Source organism: Etheostoma cragini, chromosome 9 (assembly GCF_013103735.1).
Source record: "Etheostoma cragini isolate CJK2018 chromosome 9, CSU_Ecrag_1.0, whole genome shotgun sequence".
Taxonomy (NCBI): Eukaryota; Metazoa; Chordata; class Actinopteri; order Perciformes; family Percidae; genus Etheostoma; species Etheostoma cragini.
The window spans coordinates 22,594,618-22,618,525 of NC_048415.1; the positions used below are offsets into that span (position 1 = coordinate 22,594,618).

The 23,908-nt window shown below is 40.7% G+C and overlaps 1 protein-coding gene across 2 annotated transcripts in view; it reads left to right on the forward strand.

Moving 5' to 3' along the window:
- The first annotated feature begins 685 nt into the window (after positions 1 to 685).
- Positions 686 to 23,908, forward strand: part of rab6ba (RAB6B, member RAS oncogene family a) — a 36,351-nt gene continuing 13,128 nt past the window's right edge. For both annotated transcript variants that reach the window (XM_034880456.1, XM_034880457.1), the window contains exons 1-2: positions 686 to 945; positions 16,711 to 16,769. In XM_034880456.1, the coding sequence (XP_034736347.1) occupies positions 876 to 945; positions 16,711 to 16,769 (129 nt within the window). In that variant the 5' untranslated portion in view covers positions 686 to 875. The remainder of the gene's footprint in view (positions 946 to 16,710; positions 16,770 to 23,908) is intronic.

Below are 23,908 nucleotides of genomic sequence, written 5' to 3' on the forward strand. Positions count from 1 at the left end.
CCGTGTAAGTGTACTACTGTTTCCACTCTATATTGTCTTGTGTTGGTCTGGCAAGGAGCTGTGATGCTGACCTACTAGGATGGGAATATCAGCCTATGGAAAAAGTATATTTGCTTCAAACCCCAGATGTTATACAGGATGATATGTGTCCACTCACTCACAATCACTACTCAGCCTGTAAGAATATTATTTTCTGTGGCTTTATGAGTTTTCTAAAGTATGATAAAATAGCCATGATGTCATCAGCGTTATTACAGCTACAGAGTGGGGGCGTGGAGTTTGAAAGAGGTTCATTTACAGTAGGCTACATGGAAGGATGACATTTGAAAGATCCTGTCAAGTTGCATTATGCTGTAGAATCTAAGGTTTTCTGGGGACTAAAAGTCGAGACATCTCTCATGTCATTCGTTTTAAAACGTCTCTGTCTCTCTATGGGAGTGCACTTTTGGATCTCTGGAAAACCTATACACACATCTGCATGTTGGGTACACCTATGTATACCAATGTCTTCATAATTGGTATACCAAAATATGTATACCAATGTCTTCATAATTAGGGATGATCCAATTATGCAGTAGACATGTCAGCCTCGCCCTCCCTGGTCTCCTCCGACTCCCATGACGTCATTTTATAGCACGGCTGTCGTTTCAGCGGAGAACGAGGAGAGGCCGCGCATGCGCAGAATGGCCTCGGGTGAGAGCGCGTCACGGACCGGTGCAGCAGCAGCAGCAGTGTGTTCATTTGAGAGAGCAGGGGGGGCTGAACGGAACACCGCCACCTTTCCATCCAGCATCTCCCGCCAGCGACACCCAGCACAGGCAGCCTACACTCAGACGGTCCCCCGGTGTCCAGAGCTGCCCCTCCGCCTCCTCAAAATGTCCGTGGCCAGTGACTTTGGAAACCCTTTAAGAAAATTCAAACTCGTCTTTCTGGGGGAGCAGAGTGGTAAGACATGTTTCATTCTCCCGAGAAGTTCTTTTTTGTTCGTGTGTCAAGTCGCGGCCGGTCAGCGTTCCGCTCCACGTAGCTAGCCAGTCGCGTTCTCTTTGGCTGAAAGATAAGATACAAAAATGGCTTTACTGCTGTTAAGTTTGTGTGTGTGTGTGTGTGTGTGTGTGTTGGTGGGGGGGGCGTCGTTAATCAAATGACCAGTATGTAAGGCTTCACACAATGGACTGGAGTGTAATCTCTAAGTTTAACAGTAGCATTAACAGAGGCTCTAATAACACATGCTGTTAGTTTAACACAGCCTCGGGTTAAATGAGAGGGAATATGTGCAGCCTCGGGTCGGATGCTGTGGATGAGAAGTTGGTAAACCTCCGTGTGTGTGAGACACACCCAGGTCGTCAGTGGTGATGAGAGAACTTGTGTGGCTGCAGTCTCTGTCCTGGAGTTGTTCCAGTCTGCCTGCTGTGGCTGGCCAAGTTTTTGTTTTTGCATCTATAAATTGTTCTTTGAGTATAAAATCTCTGCATGACACATAATAAGACACCATTGTGACATCTTGTGGAGACTGATTCATCTGTTTTCACACTCTCAGACATTCAAAAGCGTCTCCCTCTCAAGGCTTTAATGTGGCAACCCAATGGTTTACCACATTCCACTGAGCTGGCTGAGACATGATTTGAATCCTTAGGTTTAGGTGACTTTGTCTCTCTGAACAGGGCAGGTCTGTAGTTTACTGTCTAATTCAGAGGTCTATAGCATCCAAATGAACCACATTAGTCACGGTGGAGTCCTCCGAAGGTCCTATTGATCTTCCAGTATAGTTAGGTCATGCATTACATAGTATATGGTTTTATTTGCAACTTACTTATTTTACTTAAATTAAAGTGGACATATGTAATATCTGTACAACCAAACATTGGCTCTATACCAACAAGGGATTATCACTCAACACCTTACCTGGATTTGAAGCAGTACTAGGAATGCATACTGACAACAGATGATGCCCTGCAGTTCTTATGGTAAAAGAGTAGCGCTGAAACAAGACACAAGAAATCAATGCGTGATAAATCATCGTTTAAGTCCAAAAATACCAATCATTCACTGGTTTCAGATTCTCTAATGAGAGGATTTTATATCATTGTAAATGAAATGTCTTTGGGATTTGGACTGAAGACATGACGTTGGGCTCTGGGAAGATGTGATGGTCATTTTTCATAATTTTCAACTTTTTCTAATTTATTTTATAGATGAAACAACAGCTAATTATATAAACAAGAGTCAATTAGTGATCAATAAGGAACGTAATCATTAGCTTAGCTACAGTCCTAGTAGACAGATTTTAGTGCATTGAAACTGGATTATTTCCCAGTCCTTTCATCTCTACAATATAGGAAATGAGACATGGTACAAACATAGGCCTGGTGGTTGGTTTGACTCATGGGCAATTTTTTGATATTAAGTGCCAAGCAACAAGCCAAAGGGGATTTGGCTGCACAAACACAATGTCAGGGAGTGTACTTATGTCAGGGAGTGGACGAATTCACAAGACCATGCAGCCAGCTGCATGGTCTTGTCTTGTCTGGTCTGACATCTTAAATAAAGGCCAAACTGGGCTGATTGAGAGATTAACAGACATCATGTCTCAATTCATCTCCAGCAGAGGACAATGGATATTTCTGCTGTTTCAAATGTTTGAGTCTGTGTGCCTACTACAAATACCAAGATTAATCTCTTATTATTATCAGTTAGATCCTGAATTAGCATCTAGTAGTTCTGGTAGAAAAGCAGAGGCTTCAGGTTAGACTGAGTTTATGATGCGTTTTAGGTTTACGGCAGCTCCCCTTCTTGTCCTTCTCTCAGGGGAAGTCTACTTATTCATCAGGGTTTACTCTGTATATCTAGAATAATTACAGATTTGTATGAACATACATTGGTTGTTACTGACAGAGTAGGCCTCAATTATTAATGGAACATTTCTCATCAGTGAATTATTTCTCATCATAAGCAATGTTGACCACTAACTGACTCAATAATGGTGCAACATCCTTTTGTTTTTGTTATAGCTTACACTCATTGCTTATAAAAATCATTTTATGGGATTTGTTTTTTTATTGGCAAAAGAAAATTGACGAGGACATCTATTAATTATGTCTCTTTGTCTTATGAAGACATACTTTATGCCACACAAACAGAATTACAGAGTGTTTTTGTGTATTGCACTAATGACCACAGACCACCGAATCAACATTTCCCATAATTACTGCTGACATCACCATCGTATGGTCGTTATGGTAACTGCCGTAAGGTTTTATCAGCAAGATAAACCTTTGGCCTAATATAATCTCAGAGGATTGTAGTGGTTGGCCTCATCTGTAGCGCCTTCGGTAAATGGCTTGAACTCTTAAGCCGCTGGAGACCCTGGCTACAGGTCTGCAGTGACGGGTCCCAGCCAGTCTGGAGGAGTCTTAATTTGTCAATCAGCGCTCCAGACAGCGGCAGCGCCAGCCCCGTGTTGGATTGGGTTGTCTCTCTGACATGTGTGCTATAAGTGCAGCTGGTGCCCAAGCGGGCTGAAGCCCGTCAGCGCTGCCACTATCATTTATTAATGTACACGACCAGACTCAAGTAGGCTACGTCAGGAACGGGAGCACCATAACAGAGGCTGCGGTGAAAAGACCACTTGTTTTTTCGGAGTTGATATCTCCTGTGTATAGTCAAGACACATAATGGTGGAAGTGTCTGAAAAATGTGTCTATGAAGGGAAAGATAGCATGATGTTCTGTTTTTCACAAAGGACTCAGCAAACGTCAGAGAAGTGCGGGCTTCAAATTAAGTGGGTGGAAGCAGGCAGAATGTTAAATGAGCTGTCAGGAAGTCTCCTCCAGCTTACTTCTTTGGGTGGTTTCTACACTGCCTGTATAAAAGAGACTAGCTAAACTGGCTCAAGATTTCCCTGACAAAGTGGAAGTCTTTAAAGAGGCCAATCAGCTGTTTCCAAGTCTGTGTGCCCACGCTTCTGGCGTTTTTAATTCCAGCCTGGTCATTTTTAGAACACCTCAGATTACAACTCTGCATTTATTGGGTCATAGTTTTTACATAGGCATGTTTTCAAAGGAGCAATACGGCATTGGGCTTTATAAAAGCTAATTGTTTGGAGGTAATCCCCTGCTGCATGCTTCATTTCACCACAGACAAACAGATGGGAATACATTTGGCATGAGATCTTGTTCACTGAATCAAAATGCCATTATCCATCTTTCACTGTACAGAGATTGCCATCGCACAAACTAGAGCTGGCTTTAGAATTGTGCTGAATCACTGGACCAATATGCTTCAAAGTAGGGGTTGGTTGGTTGTCTAATGCATCAATCCCTGTGTATCAAGGGGAAAGCTTTCTGAGCAAATAGAACTCTGAGTTTTGGCTTGCCCAGGCAGGAAGCAGCCAACACATTTCCTTGCTGAGGCTGTGAAACCACAGATGTAGATGTAGATACTACTTATTTACCCACACATGCACAAATCAATAACATGCAGCTTTTTTCTACTGAAATTATACGATGATAAGCAGAAATACCTAAGCAAATAGAAGCCAAGTCACAATTCTGTCTGGATTGGTAAACACCGCATCCTATTGAGTAGGTCCAGCAACATAATCTTTCAGTTTAAATTAGATGTATTATCATCTGGTAATATGTTTGGCTCAGTATAGGCATGTTTCATTTCAAACTGAAAACTCCTTCCGGAGCATGATATTTAGATAATGTATTTGCAATAATTGTAATATGTATTTGCCAACAGAAACTTCTTAGAGCGCACACACACACACACACACACACACACACACCCTTGGTGCACGGGGCAGTGGATCACACTACAGCTTTGTAAAACAATTTGATGTAAATTAGCTCTCTGTTGTTTGTGAATATAATTGTATCAGTTAAATTTGACCTGGGGATATCCAGCTAATAATGGTCACACATTCTAATGTGATGAGTTGGAATGAAGTTGGATCAAAGTGGTAAGACATAATTGAGTGATAAAGTATAATTGTGCATGCTTTATAAACAAGCTAAGCAGACCGGGTCACTTTTGATTTGGGAAGACAACAGGTGTGATTATTGGCTGCCATTAAAAATTATAAAATGGTTTCAAACCAGTATCCTGACTAATCATTAACACGTACCGGTCAGTGATTATCCGTAAACATAGATTCTTCTGATCCTCACTACTGTATAGTGAGAATAACTGGGTGAAGGGTGGAGCAGATGCCGGTTAGAGCAGAGGGGGGCCGGTCACGGGGCTCACTGGTAACTCTCTTCAGCTGAACCTCATCAGCTCACCTTCGGAAATGAGGAACTTTTGTTGTTTAACTAAAAAGTGAAAGGATGCTATTGCTAAATTCTACCTTGATAATATCTGTTCTTTTAGTGGTCTGGCTGTCCCAACATCATCATATTCCACTTAAACTGAATCCCATGACACTGCCAACAAGCTGGGGAGTAAAATAGAGTTACCAGACCTTCTGCTTGAAGGATTTTCCTTTGAATGAGGGATTAAAGAAAGGCTGTCGATATTAACTTGTAGATTGAAGTCCATCTCTGCTGCTGCGACATTTGATAATCTAGCTGTGTCTAAAGATAACTGGTCATTGCTTTCATTTCACATCATGTTGTGTGTTCCCGGCAAGTGTTCTTCTTCTCTGAATGATTAGGGGAAACAACTCCCTGACAGCTTTGATCTGCTATTGATCGGCCCAGCTACCCACTAATGTGCGTTATTGATCATAAGGCATCAATCCTGGCAACATGCCAGGCTAGTCTTTCCATCCATGGCTTTGAGGCAGGAACATACGTCTTGGAGCATGTGTGTGTCCTTTTATAAGCCTTGCACACAAGGTATTTATCTATATTAAACAGTGTTACAGTACCTGTTTTGGCCATGCTCAAGGCTATCTAGCGAGGGCATGGCCGTTCAGTCACTCCACCACTTTTGGTCCAGGCGATTGCCGTGAAAAGAAACAGCCAGCGCAATTTTCTGTTCACGTTAATAGCGCATGTTAAAATCCGGTGCTAATATGGCACCGCTGCCCGGTATCTGCCATTTTCTGCCAGGTGCCCTTGAGCAAGGCACCGCACCCCCCCGACCGCTCAGGGCGCTGGTTCAGCTGGCAGCCCACTCACTCTGACATCTCTCCATGTATAGTGCATGTATGGGTCCTGAGCATGTGTGTGTATTTCAGGCCTGTGTGTGAGTACTAACAAAAAAAGTGTGTACACAGAGTCTAGTGCAGTAATTTCCCCATTGGGGACTAATAAAACAAATTATCTTAATTATCTTATCTTATCTTATCTACCAGACGGAATAGCAACGCCATTTTCGGTGCCTCCATTAAAGTGCAACTTAAATGTCTGTACTGCTCTCTGATTCTCCGAACCAGATGTTAGAGTAAACACTAATAACACGTTACACTTAGCAGCAGGTAACGTTAGCCTACCATCAACACGCTTAAAATGACAGTTAAACAGTGTAAAAGTGTGACTGGATTTCACTGGAGAGCAGGGGTGTCAAACTTGCCTTCCCTAAGGGCCACACTAGAAAATGAGAATTACATCAAAGGCCAGACATAGAATTTATTGCTTATGTCATGAGAAAAGTCAAATATCTTTGACTGTATTAATGCATGTCTCATATAGTCTTCTTACTTAATTTGGTAAAAATATCAAAGAAAATGCCAAAAACCTTTGGAACAAGTATAAAAAATGTTGAAAATAAAAACATGAAAAAAGACAAAAAGCAGGTGGGCCAAAATGTATTGCAAACCTAAATGTATATATGGGCCGGATCAAAATTAGCGAGGGATTAGCCGAATTTGGACCCCTGGCCTTGAGTTTGACACGTGTGCTGGCGCTAAAGCTAAAAGCTAAAAGACACAAACTAGCACTGGTAGTCACTGCTGTTTCATAAAGCACATCCTTTTTATGACTTAAATAATAATATACGTATATATACACTTAACATGTTAAGTTCTTACTTATTAAGAGGGGATTTCAGTTCTGCGAGAACTGGTCCGCAGCCAAGGAATACCAAGCAGAGAGACGGTAGCGCTATACATATGCTGCACAGCTGAGTGGGCGTGTTCCCAAAGGCCCACAGGAGAGCACAGCCTCAGTTCTACACGCTGCCCACAATAAAATAGGATTTCAAATCTGTCTGTTGCCCATGCAGTGATGTAAAGAAACTGCTTTATTCAGTTCCTCCCGCTTGTGTGCCAGTCTAAAGATTTTGGAAGCAATATCTGATGAGACAGTTTTACAAAGAGCAAGAATAATGTTGTTAAAAAGTGGGTACTGGTCCTATTACACATTCTTACCCTGCTTGTTAGAGAAAAACTGGAGGAACAGAGTTTTTAAAGTACCTCATATCTTTCAGCCGCAGAGACCACTGCAGACCATTCTCTCTAAAGTTTTTTCTTAGAAATAGATTGGACTCTTGCTTAATGTGAGCTCTTTTGAAGGAGAGAGAGAGGGAATACCGCTTAAACATAATCCCCTTTGCTTTAATAGAACAGCTCTGTGAATAAAATCCCACCTGTGCAGGAAGGCTGTCAATTACCCAGCATGGGATGTGACACGTCACTGAGTTCAGCAGGTGGGGGTTTTATGTATTGATAAGATGTGTCAAGAGGATATTAGGTAGTTAATGTTTTGAATGTGAACTGTTCAGTGCCGTAGATGTGACTGTAAGAATATATTGTCTCATTGAGATTCCAGTGTGAGTACCATGCAGAAGGTCCTACTGGGATTTATGGAGTGAAGGGAAGATCAACATTCATCACGTCAGTTCACCATAGTAGGAAGTGTTTTATCTAACTCAGTGGACAAAGAAATAAATCACTACCAGACAACTTGCAGAGAAACAGGTGGCAGAGATGCTGTGGGACTGCAGCTCATGATGTCTGTGTATTTAGTGACGGCTAGTTTTGTGGTGGGACATTAGATCTTGTGGTTTTCATTCAGATGTATTTCTGTCTTTCCACAGACTTTTTTTTTTTTTTTTTTTAAAGCTTATCCCGTCAACATCCTTTGATGGAAAGGAAGTCATCTCCAGGCCCTGCTTAAATCTTTTGTCTATCTAATTTCATCCTGGAACCTCAATGATTCTTTAGAAGTAGATGAGTACTTTGTCCCACGTAATCCTGCAGCTTTGGGATATTTTAGCCTTGGAACAAAGCCAAGCTTTGATCCAAACACAATGGTTACAGTGCTTGGTTTGTTTCTACTGTGGAACAAAGATCCAAGGTCAACAACCTACAATTTCGTAGGGTGAGGTCAGCCTTGAGTCAGCATCTCTTTGATCGGCTCTATACAAATATCACTACTATATTTTGTTATAAACTGCTGGTTCTATGCCAATGTACAAATACAGTATGTTGTAACCCTTTTCTTCTAAACTTGATTATACTGCACTTCACTTAGGTCAATCATTTTGACCATGTAAATTACAGAGATATTGACATGTGTAATTGAATTGACTGACTTAAAATGAACAATTTTTGTTTTGAATTTTTCCTAACTGACTATAATTAGTAGAGCTGTCAATCATTTTATATCAAACATGACATGGCAAAAACAGACATTTACATGGCTGGCCATGTCATAAATTGAAGTGACAAGGCCTAAACCGAGAATATATTGGGCTGTGATATTTACATCATGATCGTTTCCAGCCTCTGCATTTATCAAAGTACAACCTGATTGATCGGCTCATTGATGCTCTGATTGGTGTGATATGAATGTTTCATGAATCCAACATGAAGCCTGTTGTAAGATGATTTCTGCGCTCATATCTGCACTGGTTTCTACGTTAGGTTGATAAGCGAGGGCCAGTTGACTTACTTTTACCTTATGAATAATAATACATCTTATTTTAATGGTAACATTTTGCTAGTAAGATCTAAATCTGCAATGTAACTAGTAACATTTCTCTATCAGTAGATATAGTAGTGTAATCTTTTCTTCTCAAGTAAAAGCACAAAGGAAATGATTGGTAAACCGTTCTTGGCGCAACATATTCAACAGTGTGTATTGAACACTTTCCGCACCTGTTTGTAATTTCTCAAATCAGATTTTGTGTGTGTGTGCTACTATTCTTTTTAGTAACATCAAATGTCTCATTGGACAGCCCCAGCATGGGGGCTGAAATGGCTTTCTAAGAGCTTTTTGTGTGCACGGGAGATTCAGCCATTGTTGATTTTGAAAGCATATTCATACATTATTCAGAGGAACTGGTAAATGAAGTGTCCTGGCTCATATTGCACATTTTCTTCAGTCCAGTTTAGCAGTCAGCATTTTACCCTTGTTTAATCCAGCTACTAGCTAACAGTAGGCTAACGTTACCTACTGCTAAGTGTAACGTTAGTGTTAACTATTGCCACAAGCAGCGATGCTTCTGTTGCTTCTCATTGTTTTGGAGCATCAGAGAGCAGCGGCACCGAAATCTACGTTGCTGACTGTTACATGAATGTCGGCAGTCCATCTAGTGGTTGAGATATTTCAGTCTGGACCAAAGTCTTGGAGCAACCGATGTAGCCCAGACTGCTGTTAGCTGGACCAAACTGAGTTCAGCTTTGTTATGTCCTTATGATAGGAGTTGCTATAGCAAAGTAAAAAAGTGTTTTGGTGATTTGAGGTAACATGACTGGTACACAAACACAGGTGTTTTTACTTCTGGCTGATTAGACCTGGTCTAACGGGGGTGAGCAGAGCTATGCTGGAAATGATGTGACATTAACAAACTTTCTATATTAACCAGAAAAATACAGGTTCTCCTGCCCTTACAGGTGCAGGGAGATGTCAATCAAGCACAGTCCTGAGCAGAGGTCTAATCAGACAAATTAAGTGATAGCAGCTGTGTGTGTTTCATTAAACTTGACACACACATGCTGAAAAGCCTTTGAAACAATGTTTTATACTGTATGTGACACAGTTACAGATGATTAAAAAACTTAACTTTTATTAACCACAGCCAGAATTTAGCTTACATATTAAGACATCATCTTACCAACAAATCACCTTGAAGGTGTTTTTTTGCTTCTTTTTATTTTATCTTCATGCTTTACTCACTCTTATATATTCCTGACATAGTGGCACGGTAAATAGAAGTTCCACCAATGCAGGACCATGCAGGCAAGAGCTAGGCTTAACACACCTGGCCTATAGAGCTTCATTATTTTAACAATGTCACGCAACACTAAGGTTACAAGCAACAGGCAGGATGTCATAGTTTCTTTCCAGACAGACAAAATGCAGACAAAGCTGGATAGTTCTACAATTTATTCACATAAACATACAGCAAATAACTTACTCTCTTATGTGTTTGCTTAATATCTTCTAGGTATGGGGGGATGAAGCTGGGTCCCACAGCTTGCCTGAGGCAGCCTCACATCTATCTATTATTGTTGAATCCAGTTCACCATTGCTCAGTTTTGGGATTTGCTGTTATGAAAATTGCAAGATGTTATATTATTCTCCCATTGGAGATAAGTCCTCGGACCCAACAATGTTAAGACTTTTGTTGTAACATTGTTATAAACATCTTCCAATTACTCTTTGGGTGAAATAAACTATGACATGGTGCGGAATATGTCTGTTTAATAGCCCTTGAGCAAGGCACCTGATCCTAAACTTTGTGTCAATCAGAGTATTCTGTCAATTGATATAACTCACATTCTGTTAGTGCAACATCCATGTACAGTTGTGATAGAGAAACTAGAGAGTTTGGTTGCAGAAAGATTTTGAACTGCTCTAAGGGTGGCAGTTGCTTTAGATTTTTTTAATGTGTGTGCAAGTCGTTAATTTAGACTGAAGGAAATTCATTTGGATGCCATCTGCTGTTTGGCTTTCTCCTGTTGGGCTCTGTATGCCAGCTGCTGTGACTATGAATAAACAAGTACACAGATACAAGAGTCCATGTCTCTCCCACTGTTCTGTATCTTCTCCAGGTCTCTGTGCTCTCCTTCCTCAGCATGGACAATCATGAATAACCACTTACTTTTCTCTGTTTCTTCACTCATTGATAAATATAAGATATCTGCTTCTCTCCAATGTGCCCACCTCTCATCCCGGTGTTGTGCAAAGGCATGACACATATTGTTTTTAATTTTATCCATCTCCTTGTGAGTAGGAGTCGTGCTCGCAGAAAGCACCGCCATGCTCTGATTGGCTGCCAAGTCCTCAGGGGTATTCCGTGAAGGCTGCCAAGTGAGCGTTTTACCTGGCTGCTCGGCACCCAGCTGCAGGGCTGGATGGACACCTCAGTTTGTTTTCTGCTTTATAGAGCTCAGCAAGAAGTGGTATTTGGAAGTTTATTGAAGGGAGAGCTTGAACAAGTACATGTAAATGGTGATTTAAGTGTATTTTACACGTACCACTCTTCATACACACAGCACACACACATGCGATTCAGAGGGTCGTTCAGGGTCATGGCACCGCACTCTTGGAGCAGTTTTGGGGGGTGATGCCTTGCTTAAGGGCACCTCGGCACTAACAGGGGAACTATGCATGTGATCGCTCGTTCGTGTGTGCAGGACTATTCTTCAAGGAAAGAAACGTCCCCTTTATAAACTTAGATTGGAAAAAGTTGTACATTAAAGTTTAATTTAGACCCTCCTGTAAATCCCATTTGCACATGTCCTAATATTTGTTTCTGTTTCAGTCACACACATTCAATACAATTATCTCCAGTTCTTGTCATATTTCTTAGATATATATCAATTTGGTTCTAGCATGTTTTTTTTTTTGCCACTGATTATGTAGGTGCAGAGGTGAGAAATTCCTTAACTAACTAATTTTATGGTTGCATACTTCACTAATGGCAGAGCCTAATGTGAGTCCAACTGTGCAGGGCCTTTAACATGCCGTAAAATTGCATTTTGATCTCTTAAGAGATGCCTTGATGAGGTGTCTGCTGACTGTGCTCAGCAGAACCCTGCTGGTGAAAGTGCAGGTTGTGCAGCAGCAGGTGCTCGTTCCTCTCTGTTAATTGGCCCTCATGTTGCTAACTCACTCCACTAAGTCTTTGAAGCATCACACCAGTAGACACTTCATTAAAACCATGCCTATAATTGGAAACCCACTACGCAGGTTTGCCCTATCTGTGTTACTATTTATCAAGCCGTATAGGACGACTGCATAGCTGATAGCTTACGGAGTGTGGTAATAGTTCAAGTACAGTATGTTTTATTTATATGATTATATATAAATAACATATATAAAGAAATAATTGAGAAATCATTGTGGCCTGTTCTTAGGGGGCCGTCACGAAATTGAGGATGGAAGTGGTTTGGGTTTACAGGGGTCTAGTTAGTGGACTACCTCAACCTCACATTGGTCAATGAATGGGTGTGGAGCAGTGTTTTGGTAGTCTCCTGGAAAGACTGCTTAACATGTCGTGCATGGTCTATTTAATGGTCTAATTTTTTTTTCTTCTATTTTTTCAAGTGTAATTCTATCCTTATTATCTTATTTCAGTGCCCTCAGCCTGATAATTCAAGATCAACACATTACAATTTTGCCTGTTCACTGTAAAAATTTAAACTCAATAAGTTTGAATCATAAAAAAAGAAAAATTGAAGTTGGTTAGCAAATTCGTCTCTCCTCCTCTCCTTCCACTAAAAGCTCTGCACTGCAAAGATGGCTTGCAGCACCCACTTACGTGTCAAATCCCCCCCCCCCCCCCCATTTTACAGGTGTATAAGATATAATGAAAGGTGCCCATGATTTGCATTGTTGCTGCTTTTGGAGCTTGATCTATGCTAGGGACTTAACGTCAGGATATCCTTGACTGTGCTGCAATGATTTTGACAATTGTTTTAAAATTCTGTCTCAAACCAATACAGCCTAAGTGATACAGCATTGCTGGAGCAATCCCTGGAACATGTTGAAGATAATCTATGATGGGGCATTAACCATTTTTTCCCCAATGCAACTACATTGGCATATAACACATACCGTGTTAGTCGTACAAGTCTTGATGTCTGCCCCCATCAGACGATCTTATCAGACGGTGCTGTCTGTTTTTATGCCAGCTTGTGGACTTCTTCTAACTGCAGGTCTTAATGGCATATCGAGTTCACATACATCGCTGCACTAGGATGTTAAAGATTTAAATGCCTTATGTAACCTCATGAATTCATCCTCTCTAACCCTGCAGCTGCATAATTGAAAAGAAAAACTTCCTTAAAGTGAACACACCCATTTAAATAAAACGATATGCTGTTCCAGCACTACAAATGTAGGCTTGCAGCGAAAGCAGGTACAATTGAATAGGGATCATGTTGTTAAAGGCTGGGATCTTAATCAGGACATTATCAAGAAATCACAACAAACCATGGAGCGTCCAGACTGCCACTAATTTACTAATTTGTTAATAACATTAACAAAAGAGGAACACATTAGCAAATTTATTTTGAGATCCTCCTTTGAGTCCAGTAGCAGATCAGGACTTGAATGAGCTGTTCTTAAAATAAGCCCACTGGATCTTTATTACCAGGCGCAGGTTAGCTTGGCTGATGAGAGGGAATTAGTCTGCTGTTTTCAGAAGATGTTTGGATTTGTGGACATCTTTCTCCTGTCATTAAGCGGGCTATTTGCACAAGAGGAACTTGTAGACTTTGATTAGAGTGTGACAGTAATCAAGAGGTGCCAGACATTGATGGAAAAGCTAGTTTAAATAGCCTGAATGTCACAGATGGCCTGGAATCATAAATGTGTTTTCCACCAAAGGGAATATGTACCATTACGTAGACCAGTCAACCTTTTTTATCTACCTTTTTCATATTTGTGATAAGTACTCACTAAACTTACTCATGTGGATTGTAGGACATGGTTTTTGTACAGCAATTTCATTAAAAGATGGTATTAGTCAGTTTTAACACGTTAACACTCACTAATCTTCATGTAGTGTAATGTTGTCCTTCCCTTTGAAATAGAATAAGCCACAGTTTTCTCTGTAAACCCAATGCCTTGGGAGATCACACTTCTATTACGACCTAAATGAAAGAATGATGGTTATTTCTGCTGCTGCTTCGGATTTTACTTTGCCTGATTAAAGCTTATCATTTGCATCCCATCATAATCTCTAAAATATTGTTTAGTGTTAACGGCAAAAAAGGATATGAAGCTTAATAAGGGGAAATGTTCAGAAATAATATATAGATAAATAATAATAGATAATTCTGAAATGTAATAAAAAATCTGTCTTGCCACTCATTTCTCTTCTAGCAAAAAAATGCATTAAATCATTGCAGCCACAAGCGTAACTAACCTTCTTGCTTTCTCCCCAGTAATGAAATTCACACAAAGAGACTTGGAGTTATATCCTAAGATAATGAAAAAAAAAGATTGAATACCAAACTCAGTTCAGGCTTTTAAGATTTTCAGAATACTGTTGGTTGGATGAATGTGGGTGTCTCATCAGATTTTCTTCAAACTGCACTCTCCCAGATTCTACTAGAGGAAGAAATTAGGACGTGCTGTCTGTCCCTGAAATGTGACTCATTCAGCACAGAGAGTGCTGTCTCATGTTGCCTAGTGTCCTCCTCCTCCCCCGAGGATGAGTCAGCAACAAGGACGTTGGATCAGAGTCTCCATTCTAATGTGGCCTGTAATAACCACTGATGTGTAGGCATGCTGTGCCAAACAAATATTCACGGTGGAAATATAGTAACTAAACCTCATACTATAAAGTTAATACAAAAGGTACCACCCTTTATACTTGAATATGCTGAGCAACACTTCTACTATAACTCTGTCACGCATACAGACTTAAGTAGATGAATTCCCAAAAGACCATGACTGAGTTTGTAGAACTAGATAAAATAGCGGGTATGTGTCTAGTAGGAAAGGTCTGGAGCTAAGTAAACAGATGTATTAGCATGTGATCATTAGCATAATCAGTAGCTTAGCATAAAATTCTGTCTTGCAGATATGGAAACCAAGTGAGGGCACAGGCACATGTAATAAATCTGCCTGATTCAAACTCTTTCTGTCAACAATTGTATTTGGGTGCCATTTGATGAACTGTGAATTAAAGATTCATTAAGATTGTGTTTACTAAGTGTGCTTGCAAATTATAAGGACTCAGTCACAGTACATTTCTTTCACATAAATAATGAATTCAAATTTCACAAATATTGAATAACATTTTGAAATGGAGCTGCACAAAAACGATGTTGCATGTTGCACTGGGGGGGATGTGAAGAGGAGTAGACTTAGGTCTGTTAGTAGAGACTCAATAAGATGTCACGTCAGTACAGCGGTATTCAGCTCCATCCAGGGCCTGGCCGGTGTTTACAGGCTGATTAGGCCTAACTGGAGCACTTAGGATCTGTTCCACTGGAGTTTTATTGATGTAAGATACTGGCTCTCAGTCAACCATCTGCACTGCTGCTAAATGGATATGAGAAGAGGATGGGATTGATTTCTGCTGGCTTCCCAATTTTCCCAGTGAGGATAACAAATCTGAAAACATCTATCAAAGAGGGAATCCTGTCTCAACAGCTTTGTTTCAGAAGTAATTCATTCAGGTATATCATACCTTATGCTCCTAAAATGATGAATTCATTACTGAATTAACTCCCTCAGCTTCGTAGCTAGCTCCTGTGAGCTCCATGCATCAATCTGAGAATTTACCAGTACTATCAGTTTACGGGTGACAATAATTTTAGCGTCGGCTGATTTTACCACAGAGATCCAAGTGACGGCCGGCTTGGCCGGTCAGCTGTCACTATTGCTGGAAAGCTATGCCAGTGTTTACAATAGTTGGTCCGCGAGTTGTATGCCGAGCGGCTAGTTGTAGTCAACTGCGGCAGTGGCAACCTTTGCTGAGTTTTCCCCTCCATACTCCAGAAGACTTGTAGCAACTCCAGTGGCAATGAAAAACTAGCTCGTACACGGGAGGGGTAGAGTATGCACAGCGGGGCAAGGAGGCATTTCATTCGTACTTTCCAGTGTCGGATTATTGAGTTTGAGCATGCACGGATGACAGATCTTTTTTGCTCTTTTTTTCAGAGGCTATACATTATTTATTGCTGTCAGGGGCTAAAGACCATTTCTAACAATATATAAAAAGTGTCCATTGGAAAATGTTACCAACCCTGCCTTTAAGTTCAGTTTAATTTCACAACTAGCCCTGACACCACCAAACACCATAAATGTTAGTTTTCATTTAGAGATGACTAGAGTTGGAAAGATTTCCGGTTTCACTGGTCTGGGCAGGTGTACGAGACTAAACTGGTTGGACTTTATGCTAACAGGTTGAACCAGCATTGGTCACTATGTCTGCTTCTAGTGCATGGCAATACGTACATGACATCACATTTTCCTTTCCGCTCTTCCCACTTTAAACCTGCAAAATGTTGGTCTTCTATCTGGGAAGATGGTTGAGCTTTCCTTTAGTTAAGTAAAAATGAGTTTGCATCTTTGCGTCTCATCACCCCGTTCTCCGCATTGAATATCTTAAAAGTGAAATTTCCGTTGTTTTGGAACAGAAATAATGCCAGTAGTGGCAGCAGCATTGCCTGATGCCACCGCTGACCTCCTGGTCAGCCTCACAACCACTAATGAGCTCCCTGGGCAGCAGTGACAGCCTTGACTGAAACCATAACCACCATTCCTGCTGTTACCTTTATTGAGTGTGTGAAAAGAGTAAGACAAAGCCTCTTGTCTTTCATTTAATGCATTCTGTCTTTTTCTTCTCTTGCAGTTGGAAAGACGTCTCTGATCACACGGTTCATGTATGACAGCTTTGACAACACATATCAGGTATGTGCTATGACAGGCCCACAGAGGGAACCTTTTGTCTCTAATGATTATCTGTCCTCTGATAGTGAAACGTACACCTTAAGGCTTTAGTGTGTCACTTTTTGATATAAATGAACGTTTGTTACATTCAAGCCCTCACCCAATCTAATTAAGACTCTCAGCTCCACACAACTCTCTCTGGAGGTCTCCGTATGTTCAGATGATTGTGGCGTCCGGTAACTTTCCAGCACAGAAGCTCACTCCAGAAGCGGACACCGGAGTAACGAGATCAGGCAGGATTTATTGATATAACAGGGTGAGCCAAAGGGTTGTGGAAATCCAGGCTTGACGGAGCTCAGGTGATGGTGTGTCGAGGAGCGGTCAGGGCGGACAGACAGGATGGCAGGCAGGCAACGAGTAGGCACAGGGATGACACTATGGCGGAAGGAGAACGGATCGTTAGCAAAAAGACAAAAGTACTTGACAAACTATAAAGAGGCTGGACCGTAATACCAGGTGTGGTAATCTGATGAACTGGCAAAGAGTGGGAGCAGAACCAGGGAGAGTAATGAATGATGAGCCACAGGTGCGGTGAGCTGCAGATGGTGACGAGCCACAGGTGGAAAGCACTGCCAGTGGAGATGAGCCTGCTGAACACACCCACACAGCCAAAAAGAGACAAGACTGACAGGGACAAAGGGAAGGTGAAAAAAACTGAGAACACAAGGAAGGGAGGAGACATCAGGACAAAACCCTAAAAGTTTTAGGCTTCTGCATCATCCTTTGGGAGTTCTGCGTTGGGGTTGCTTTGCATCTCGGTGCATTTCACCACCATAACTAACAAACACCATAGTCTTTGTTGCTCAGAATGGAAAATCCCATAGACTGTGGTGCTAAAACAATAATCTTATTTGTTTGGCCTTTTCTTGCTTAGATCTTGTGAAAAGTATTGAGAAATATACACCGTAAAATCTATTGACCTAGTTACTGTAACCAGAAAATAAGTCTGAGGTTGTCTGCGAGGTGTCTGCGAAGTGCCAATGTCAAAACATTACTGATTGACACTTTACAAACGCATAACGCAGTCATTGTTGACATACTGTATGTCATAACAATGACTAGTTGGCTAGTTCACTGACATTATTATGTCAGTGAACTAGCATGTTGCTGCTCCGCACAGTAGGCTGCTTGAAACACCAACTAGGAACGCACAGGACGAGTTGACCAATCACAATTCTTGCAGTCTGCATCGCCTCAACGCAAAGTTAAAAATTTTAGGACGTGCACGTTGAGCCACGGCGGAGGGCTCGGAGAGGGGTTAGCGGCGTCACAGAGGGATCTGCAGGGGCACGTTGTCAATTTGAACGCAGAAGTATAAAACAGCTGTGTGTGTGTGTGTGTGTGTGTGTGTGTGTGTGTGTGTGTGTGATTGCATACATGTACATTTTTAGTCAGCATGAATGTTAAAACAGATACCTTTAGAACTAATCAGGAGGGCTGAGGGCCATCGAGCAGTCACTATTTCTCACCCTGTTCTGTAAAGCAGCCTAATCTCGCTCGTTGTTCTAAAAACAGAATATTGCGTTTGCAACCACGGCACCTATAGAAGTCTTTGCACAAGTCTGCAGACACACAGAAAATGAACCCTACAGTGTTACTGCTTCAGAAACAAACCTTATCTACTTATATAGTAATAAAAAAGAAATCCAGTAGAGTAAATACATTTCTGCAGCCTCGTGGTCCTTCCAAAGCTTGAGACATGCGGCTTCAGTCTCACAAGCCCAAGTGTTAAACTGGCCCTGCATTTAATCCTCTACAGCAGTCTCTAAAGACTGCCTCAGGTCTTGATCCTTTTTCCTCACCTCTTCCGTCTAAGTTGACTTTCTTTTCCTCTTCAGTATAAACATCTTTAACTAAAGCCTGCTGTCTATCACCAGGAATGGAAGTCTATTAAAAGAATAGGGAGTTGCGGGAAAAATATGGCAGATTTTGTTACCTTTTGATGGAGCCAGGCTAGTTGTGTCCAGTCATTTTGCTAAGCTAACCAGCGGCTTGCAGTAGCTTCTCCTCTAACTCTCTGCCAGAAAGCAAGCAAGTCTATTTCCCAGAATATCATATTTTTTTGCATTGAGAGAATTGCACAGCATGGAGAGCTAGAGAGGGTTAAACATGGTCAAAAATATTGTTCAGCTTATTTTTTTAAATCATAAAAAAATATGAAAAAAAATCGCTATTATTTTTTAATCATAACATAAGTGTTGCTAAAAAGACCTGTCTTTTTGGTCTTACTTCATCCTGCTAACCTCGCAGAAAAGGATAAAACGGTGCCTATTTTCCAGTGTTAGCAGTGTTTGCTGCGCTGTAATGAGCTTTGAATGGCTCATTGTGTGTGGATTAAATTGTCTGTGTCAGCGCTGTGATGCTGTGCTTTCACAGTTGCTACTGCTGTATCCTCTAATATTTCTACATAAGTCAGGAAAGCTTACAGAGCCAGACATTTCACACTGACTGTTTGGACTAATGTCTTTGTGTTATTAAGCCGCTGAATCTTCATGATGCATTGATGTTTCTTTAACCATCTCTTTGTCACAAATTGCTCTGGGACAGGCTTATATTTGGGCAAAGTTGGCTGTGGAAAGGCTGGGAAACAGAGTTATTATAACAGCTTTCTACCAGACAACTTCCCTTATCAGTGTCTCAGTGGTGGAAAAATAAATTAATCATTGATTAAAAACAAAAAGGAAGGGATGAGTAGAATGCAATGGTGCTTGGGCTAAACGATTATGTTCAAAATGATAATCACGATTATTTTGATCCAAATTTTAATCAGGATTATTCTCACGATTATTTGTTGATTTTAACCAAAACAAATTTTATTGTCACATTGGCTATTTATAACTGCTAGGGGAGTGCGATGGTCGCTACTCGCAGAGAGACGGCTGACTCATCATGAACGGGTCCAGCACGGCTCGAACGGCAGAAACACACATCGTGTGTGTGAAACGTCTGTATCGTCACTGCGCTGCATTTGAATGATCTGAATGGCCATGGGTCACATCTCTGGCCCAGGTCCACTAAATATACCCGATTAATCGAATATATATTTCTATAATATATTTGTATAATTGTATAATAGATATAGGCCAATAAGTTAACGATAAATCTTTTTCAAATCGAGATTTGAAAGAATGTGATTAGCTAATTGTGAAGACTTGCGATTAATCTAATGTGAATATTGAGTCGAAGGAATACTTATCATAGATTGTTTACAGAATAGTTTCAGTGGATGTTTCATGGATTTTGTGTTACTTTATGTAACATTATCGTACAAAGTGCCAGAAGTAGATACTGCTGTTGAACTGAGACAGATCAGACATGTTAACAGGAAAGAGCTGTTTTTGATTGAAAATTTATTTTTACAGTTTTAGCTTTTGTGATAAATATTATGTATGTATTTATTTACAGAATGTGTGTGTGTGTGTGTGTGTGTGTGTGTGTATGTATATATATATAAATACATATATATTAATAGAAATAACATTGTTGCATCCTTGCATAAGAACAGTGTTTGTCTCTGTTACACAGTGAAAACTAAATTCACAGTTAGATTTTTTCCCCCCAAATTGTTCAGCCCTAGTCCACACACATTATATTCTACTTCCTCTTTTCATTCCCCAAATTATTGAACTGTGCTTCCAAAAGTTAGTGCATTATTACTTCTATCCCAACACAGAAGTAAGACAAAGAATGATAATGAGTGACAAAATCTATGTTAGTCATTTCTTTGATGTATCACTATCAATATATATATATATATATATATATATATATATATATATATATATATATATATATATATTACATAAATGAGGCTTAGAAGGTGTGGATTGTTTTTTTGCAGACTATGAAAACCCTGCTCACTTTCAGTCCAGTGTAATGCAACGTATATTGAGATTAATATCCTCATAAATAAGGTCTATAATGTATGGATAGTAAATGTGAGATGATCATTTCCTGCATCATGCCCTGGCCTTGTTGTGATGAGGCCTTAAGGGAAGGAGAGCTCTTCTCACCCTCCCTTTTTCCAGCCATGTCCTCCCATCTTAAGTGGGCAGACAACATGCTCGGCAGACCAACAGATAGCATCTGTTTATTTAATATTGTCCCCATATGCTGTATATCCCCATATCATTCCCTTCTTACGTTCACCTTTCTTTTACCACAACTTGTGATATGTAGCCATAAATCACAGCCAAAGTTCAGTCTATCATGAAAGCATGCATTCTGTAGTGCGTGTGCGTGTGTGTGTGTGTGTGTTTTGCATGCCACTTTTCTCCACTCTCTCTCTCTCTTTCGAAGTGTCCTTGGGCAAGACACTGAACCCAGAGTTGCTCCCGATTCTGCGCATCGGAGTGTGAATGTGTGTGAGTGTGTATCTGATGAGCAGGTGGCACCTTGTACGGCAGCCTCGGCCACAGTGCATGAATGTGTGTGAATGATGAATGTTTCCTGTATGATGTAAAAGCGCTTTGAGTAGTTGTTAAAACTAGAAAAGCACTATATAAAACCAGCACAGTGACAGGTAGGGCTGTAAATGATTTAGCTTTTTCTAGCTCAACCTCAAAGAGACCGTTGTGTATTAATTAAAATGCTGCATGCATTAGCTCAGTTCGAGTGTTTATGCTGCTGCTCACAGGGGAGACTAGATTTTCCCAGTGAGGGTGGGAAGATGTTATGAATGTGAGCCTGCAGGAGGCATCTGTCCTGATGAGAAGATCTATGAAGTCACGGTTTCCAGGCCTACATACTGAATCACTACATTTTTTTCAGTTTTTGTTACTTGAGGTACATGAAGCACTTCAGGCTTTTAGCTTTAAGGTGATCCAGTTCAATCCTTTGAAAGAAGAGTAGCAGTGTATTTATAAGCCAGGGCCATCAGAAAGGTGAAACCAAGCGTGCTAGAGGCTTTAGTCAGCAGGAGGATGTGAGCCAGGCGCGCCTCTAAAGCAGCTGACTCCCATCAGGCAATCACACAGCCGAAGGAGACAGAGGCGTCCTTCGTCCTTACTGCCTGGCAGCACATGCTAAAGGGCTCAGAGCTCTCGAGAGGCAGAACGCTTTGTCAGCTGTGGTGGAGCTGCCAGTCAGGCCTGTCCACCAGGCTGTGACTGCATCTGTTTGCTCTGCCCAAATACTCCGCTATTCAACGTAGCAACTGGTGAATCGGATTTTCAAAAATATATAACATGTCAGGCTTTGTATTGGGACAAGTTGAAGCAATGGATAAGACAATAAAGATGTACATATTTTTTTACTTATTACCATTTTGGCCCTCTTTCTGTAGTTTTATATAACGGTGTATAAGAATGAATTGCAAATGAATCATCAGCAGTTGTTTACATAATTGTTTCGATCAGAAATGCCCCAAATATTCGGTTCAAGCTTCATAAATTTCCATTATCTTTTGTGATAACAAATTAATTATGTTTGGGTTTTAGACCATTAGTCAGAAGAAACAAGCTTTTTCAATATGTCATCTTGTAGGAAAAGTGTGATGGCCTTTTTTTGACCATTTTATGATGTTATGTAGACTAGAAATTAATCTAGTGTTTGAGAAAATAATGAGATGATTCATTTATGTTGAGACTAATCCTCAGTTGCAGCACTAAAACACAAATTTACAGATTTACCCTGCAGAGATCTGAGGACCAGGTAACCATAGTCCTCAGATTGGACAGATAGTCTAGCTAGCTGTCTGGATTTACCCTGCAGAGATCTGAGGACCAGGTAACCATAGTCCTCAGATTGGACAAATAGTCTAGCTAGCTGTCTGGATTTACCCTGCAGAGATCTGAGGACCAGGTAACCATACTCCTCAGAAATCAGCCACAGGTTAGAGTGCCAACACAGAGGAAGATGAGAGTAACTGACACCCGGACAAAAGAGGGACGGAAGTGGAAGGTCGTGGATAAAAACTTCAAAAATATTCAAAGTTCAAATCCTTGATTGTTGCACGCATTGATTAAAGCCAAATGTGACATGTGTGTTTGGTCATAAATCTGTGAACATTTTTTTGGTGAAAACACCCTAAAAATGCTTAAGATTGGTCTGGTGGTGCTCCATGACCTCCTCACAGGCCAACCCTGAGAAGTAGTAAACAGCAAAGCCTGAGCTCAGGTTAAAGAAAGGGACTTGTCGACAGCGCTCACTGGAATCAGTTGTATTTCCCATGAGAATGATTGTCAGACAAGCCCATTGGATTACAGGATTGTTTTTTGGAAACATCCCGAAGTGATTATGCCAACTCCTGCTGTCACTATAGAGTCACAGTCATCCCTGAGCCATCACTGCAGTTTTGCTGCTGAAACACAATAATTATCTCATTGCTTTCTTTCAGAATTCACCGGGATAAATTCTGTTCCAATTGGGGTTAGTTACTGTATGAACATACTGTAAATATTAAATACTATACAACTTTGTACAGGTATTGCTCACACGTCCCCATGTGTCCGTCCAGTCATGTTCCTTTCATTCCCATATGGTGTTATAGTAGTATTTGTCAGAAAACGTCTCACATTACCCAACTAAGATTTCCATCTTCATTGCCTTAGAGTACCAGATGAGTCATCATGTTTAAGTGCATAAAAACCCACTGTAACAGCTGCCATTGCCTGACCAGTATTGGTTAATAGCACAACATGTGATTGGCACAAACTACTATGTCTAATTGTCTTTGATTTCCCCCACATCCAAAACATTGTCAAAATCTGTTTATTTAATGATGATTTCATGTGTGAAAAAATATCTTAAGCCCAATATGTTAAGGCCTTATTCAGGTAAAATGAATGAAATCTCTCAAATCCTTTTAAAGCATATTTGACCTAGTCCCTGGCAAAATGAGCCAGAGTGCTATGGTCTTTCTTCTAACAAGGTGTGTTAGTTAAAAATTTAAAGGAATATGAATAATTTCTGTTGATCTAATCCGTTCGTGTATAGCTGTCTGTGTGGGATTCTATATTTAAAACTGGATTCTACAGCACCTCTGCTACCCCCCAGGGACAAACTCCTGCCACAGCTCTGTGCATACATACACTCACCGGCCACTTTATTAGGTACACCTGTCCAACTGCTCGTTAACACTTAATTTCTAAGCAGCCAAT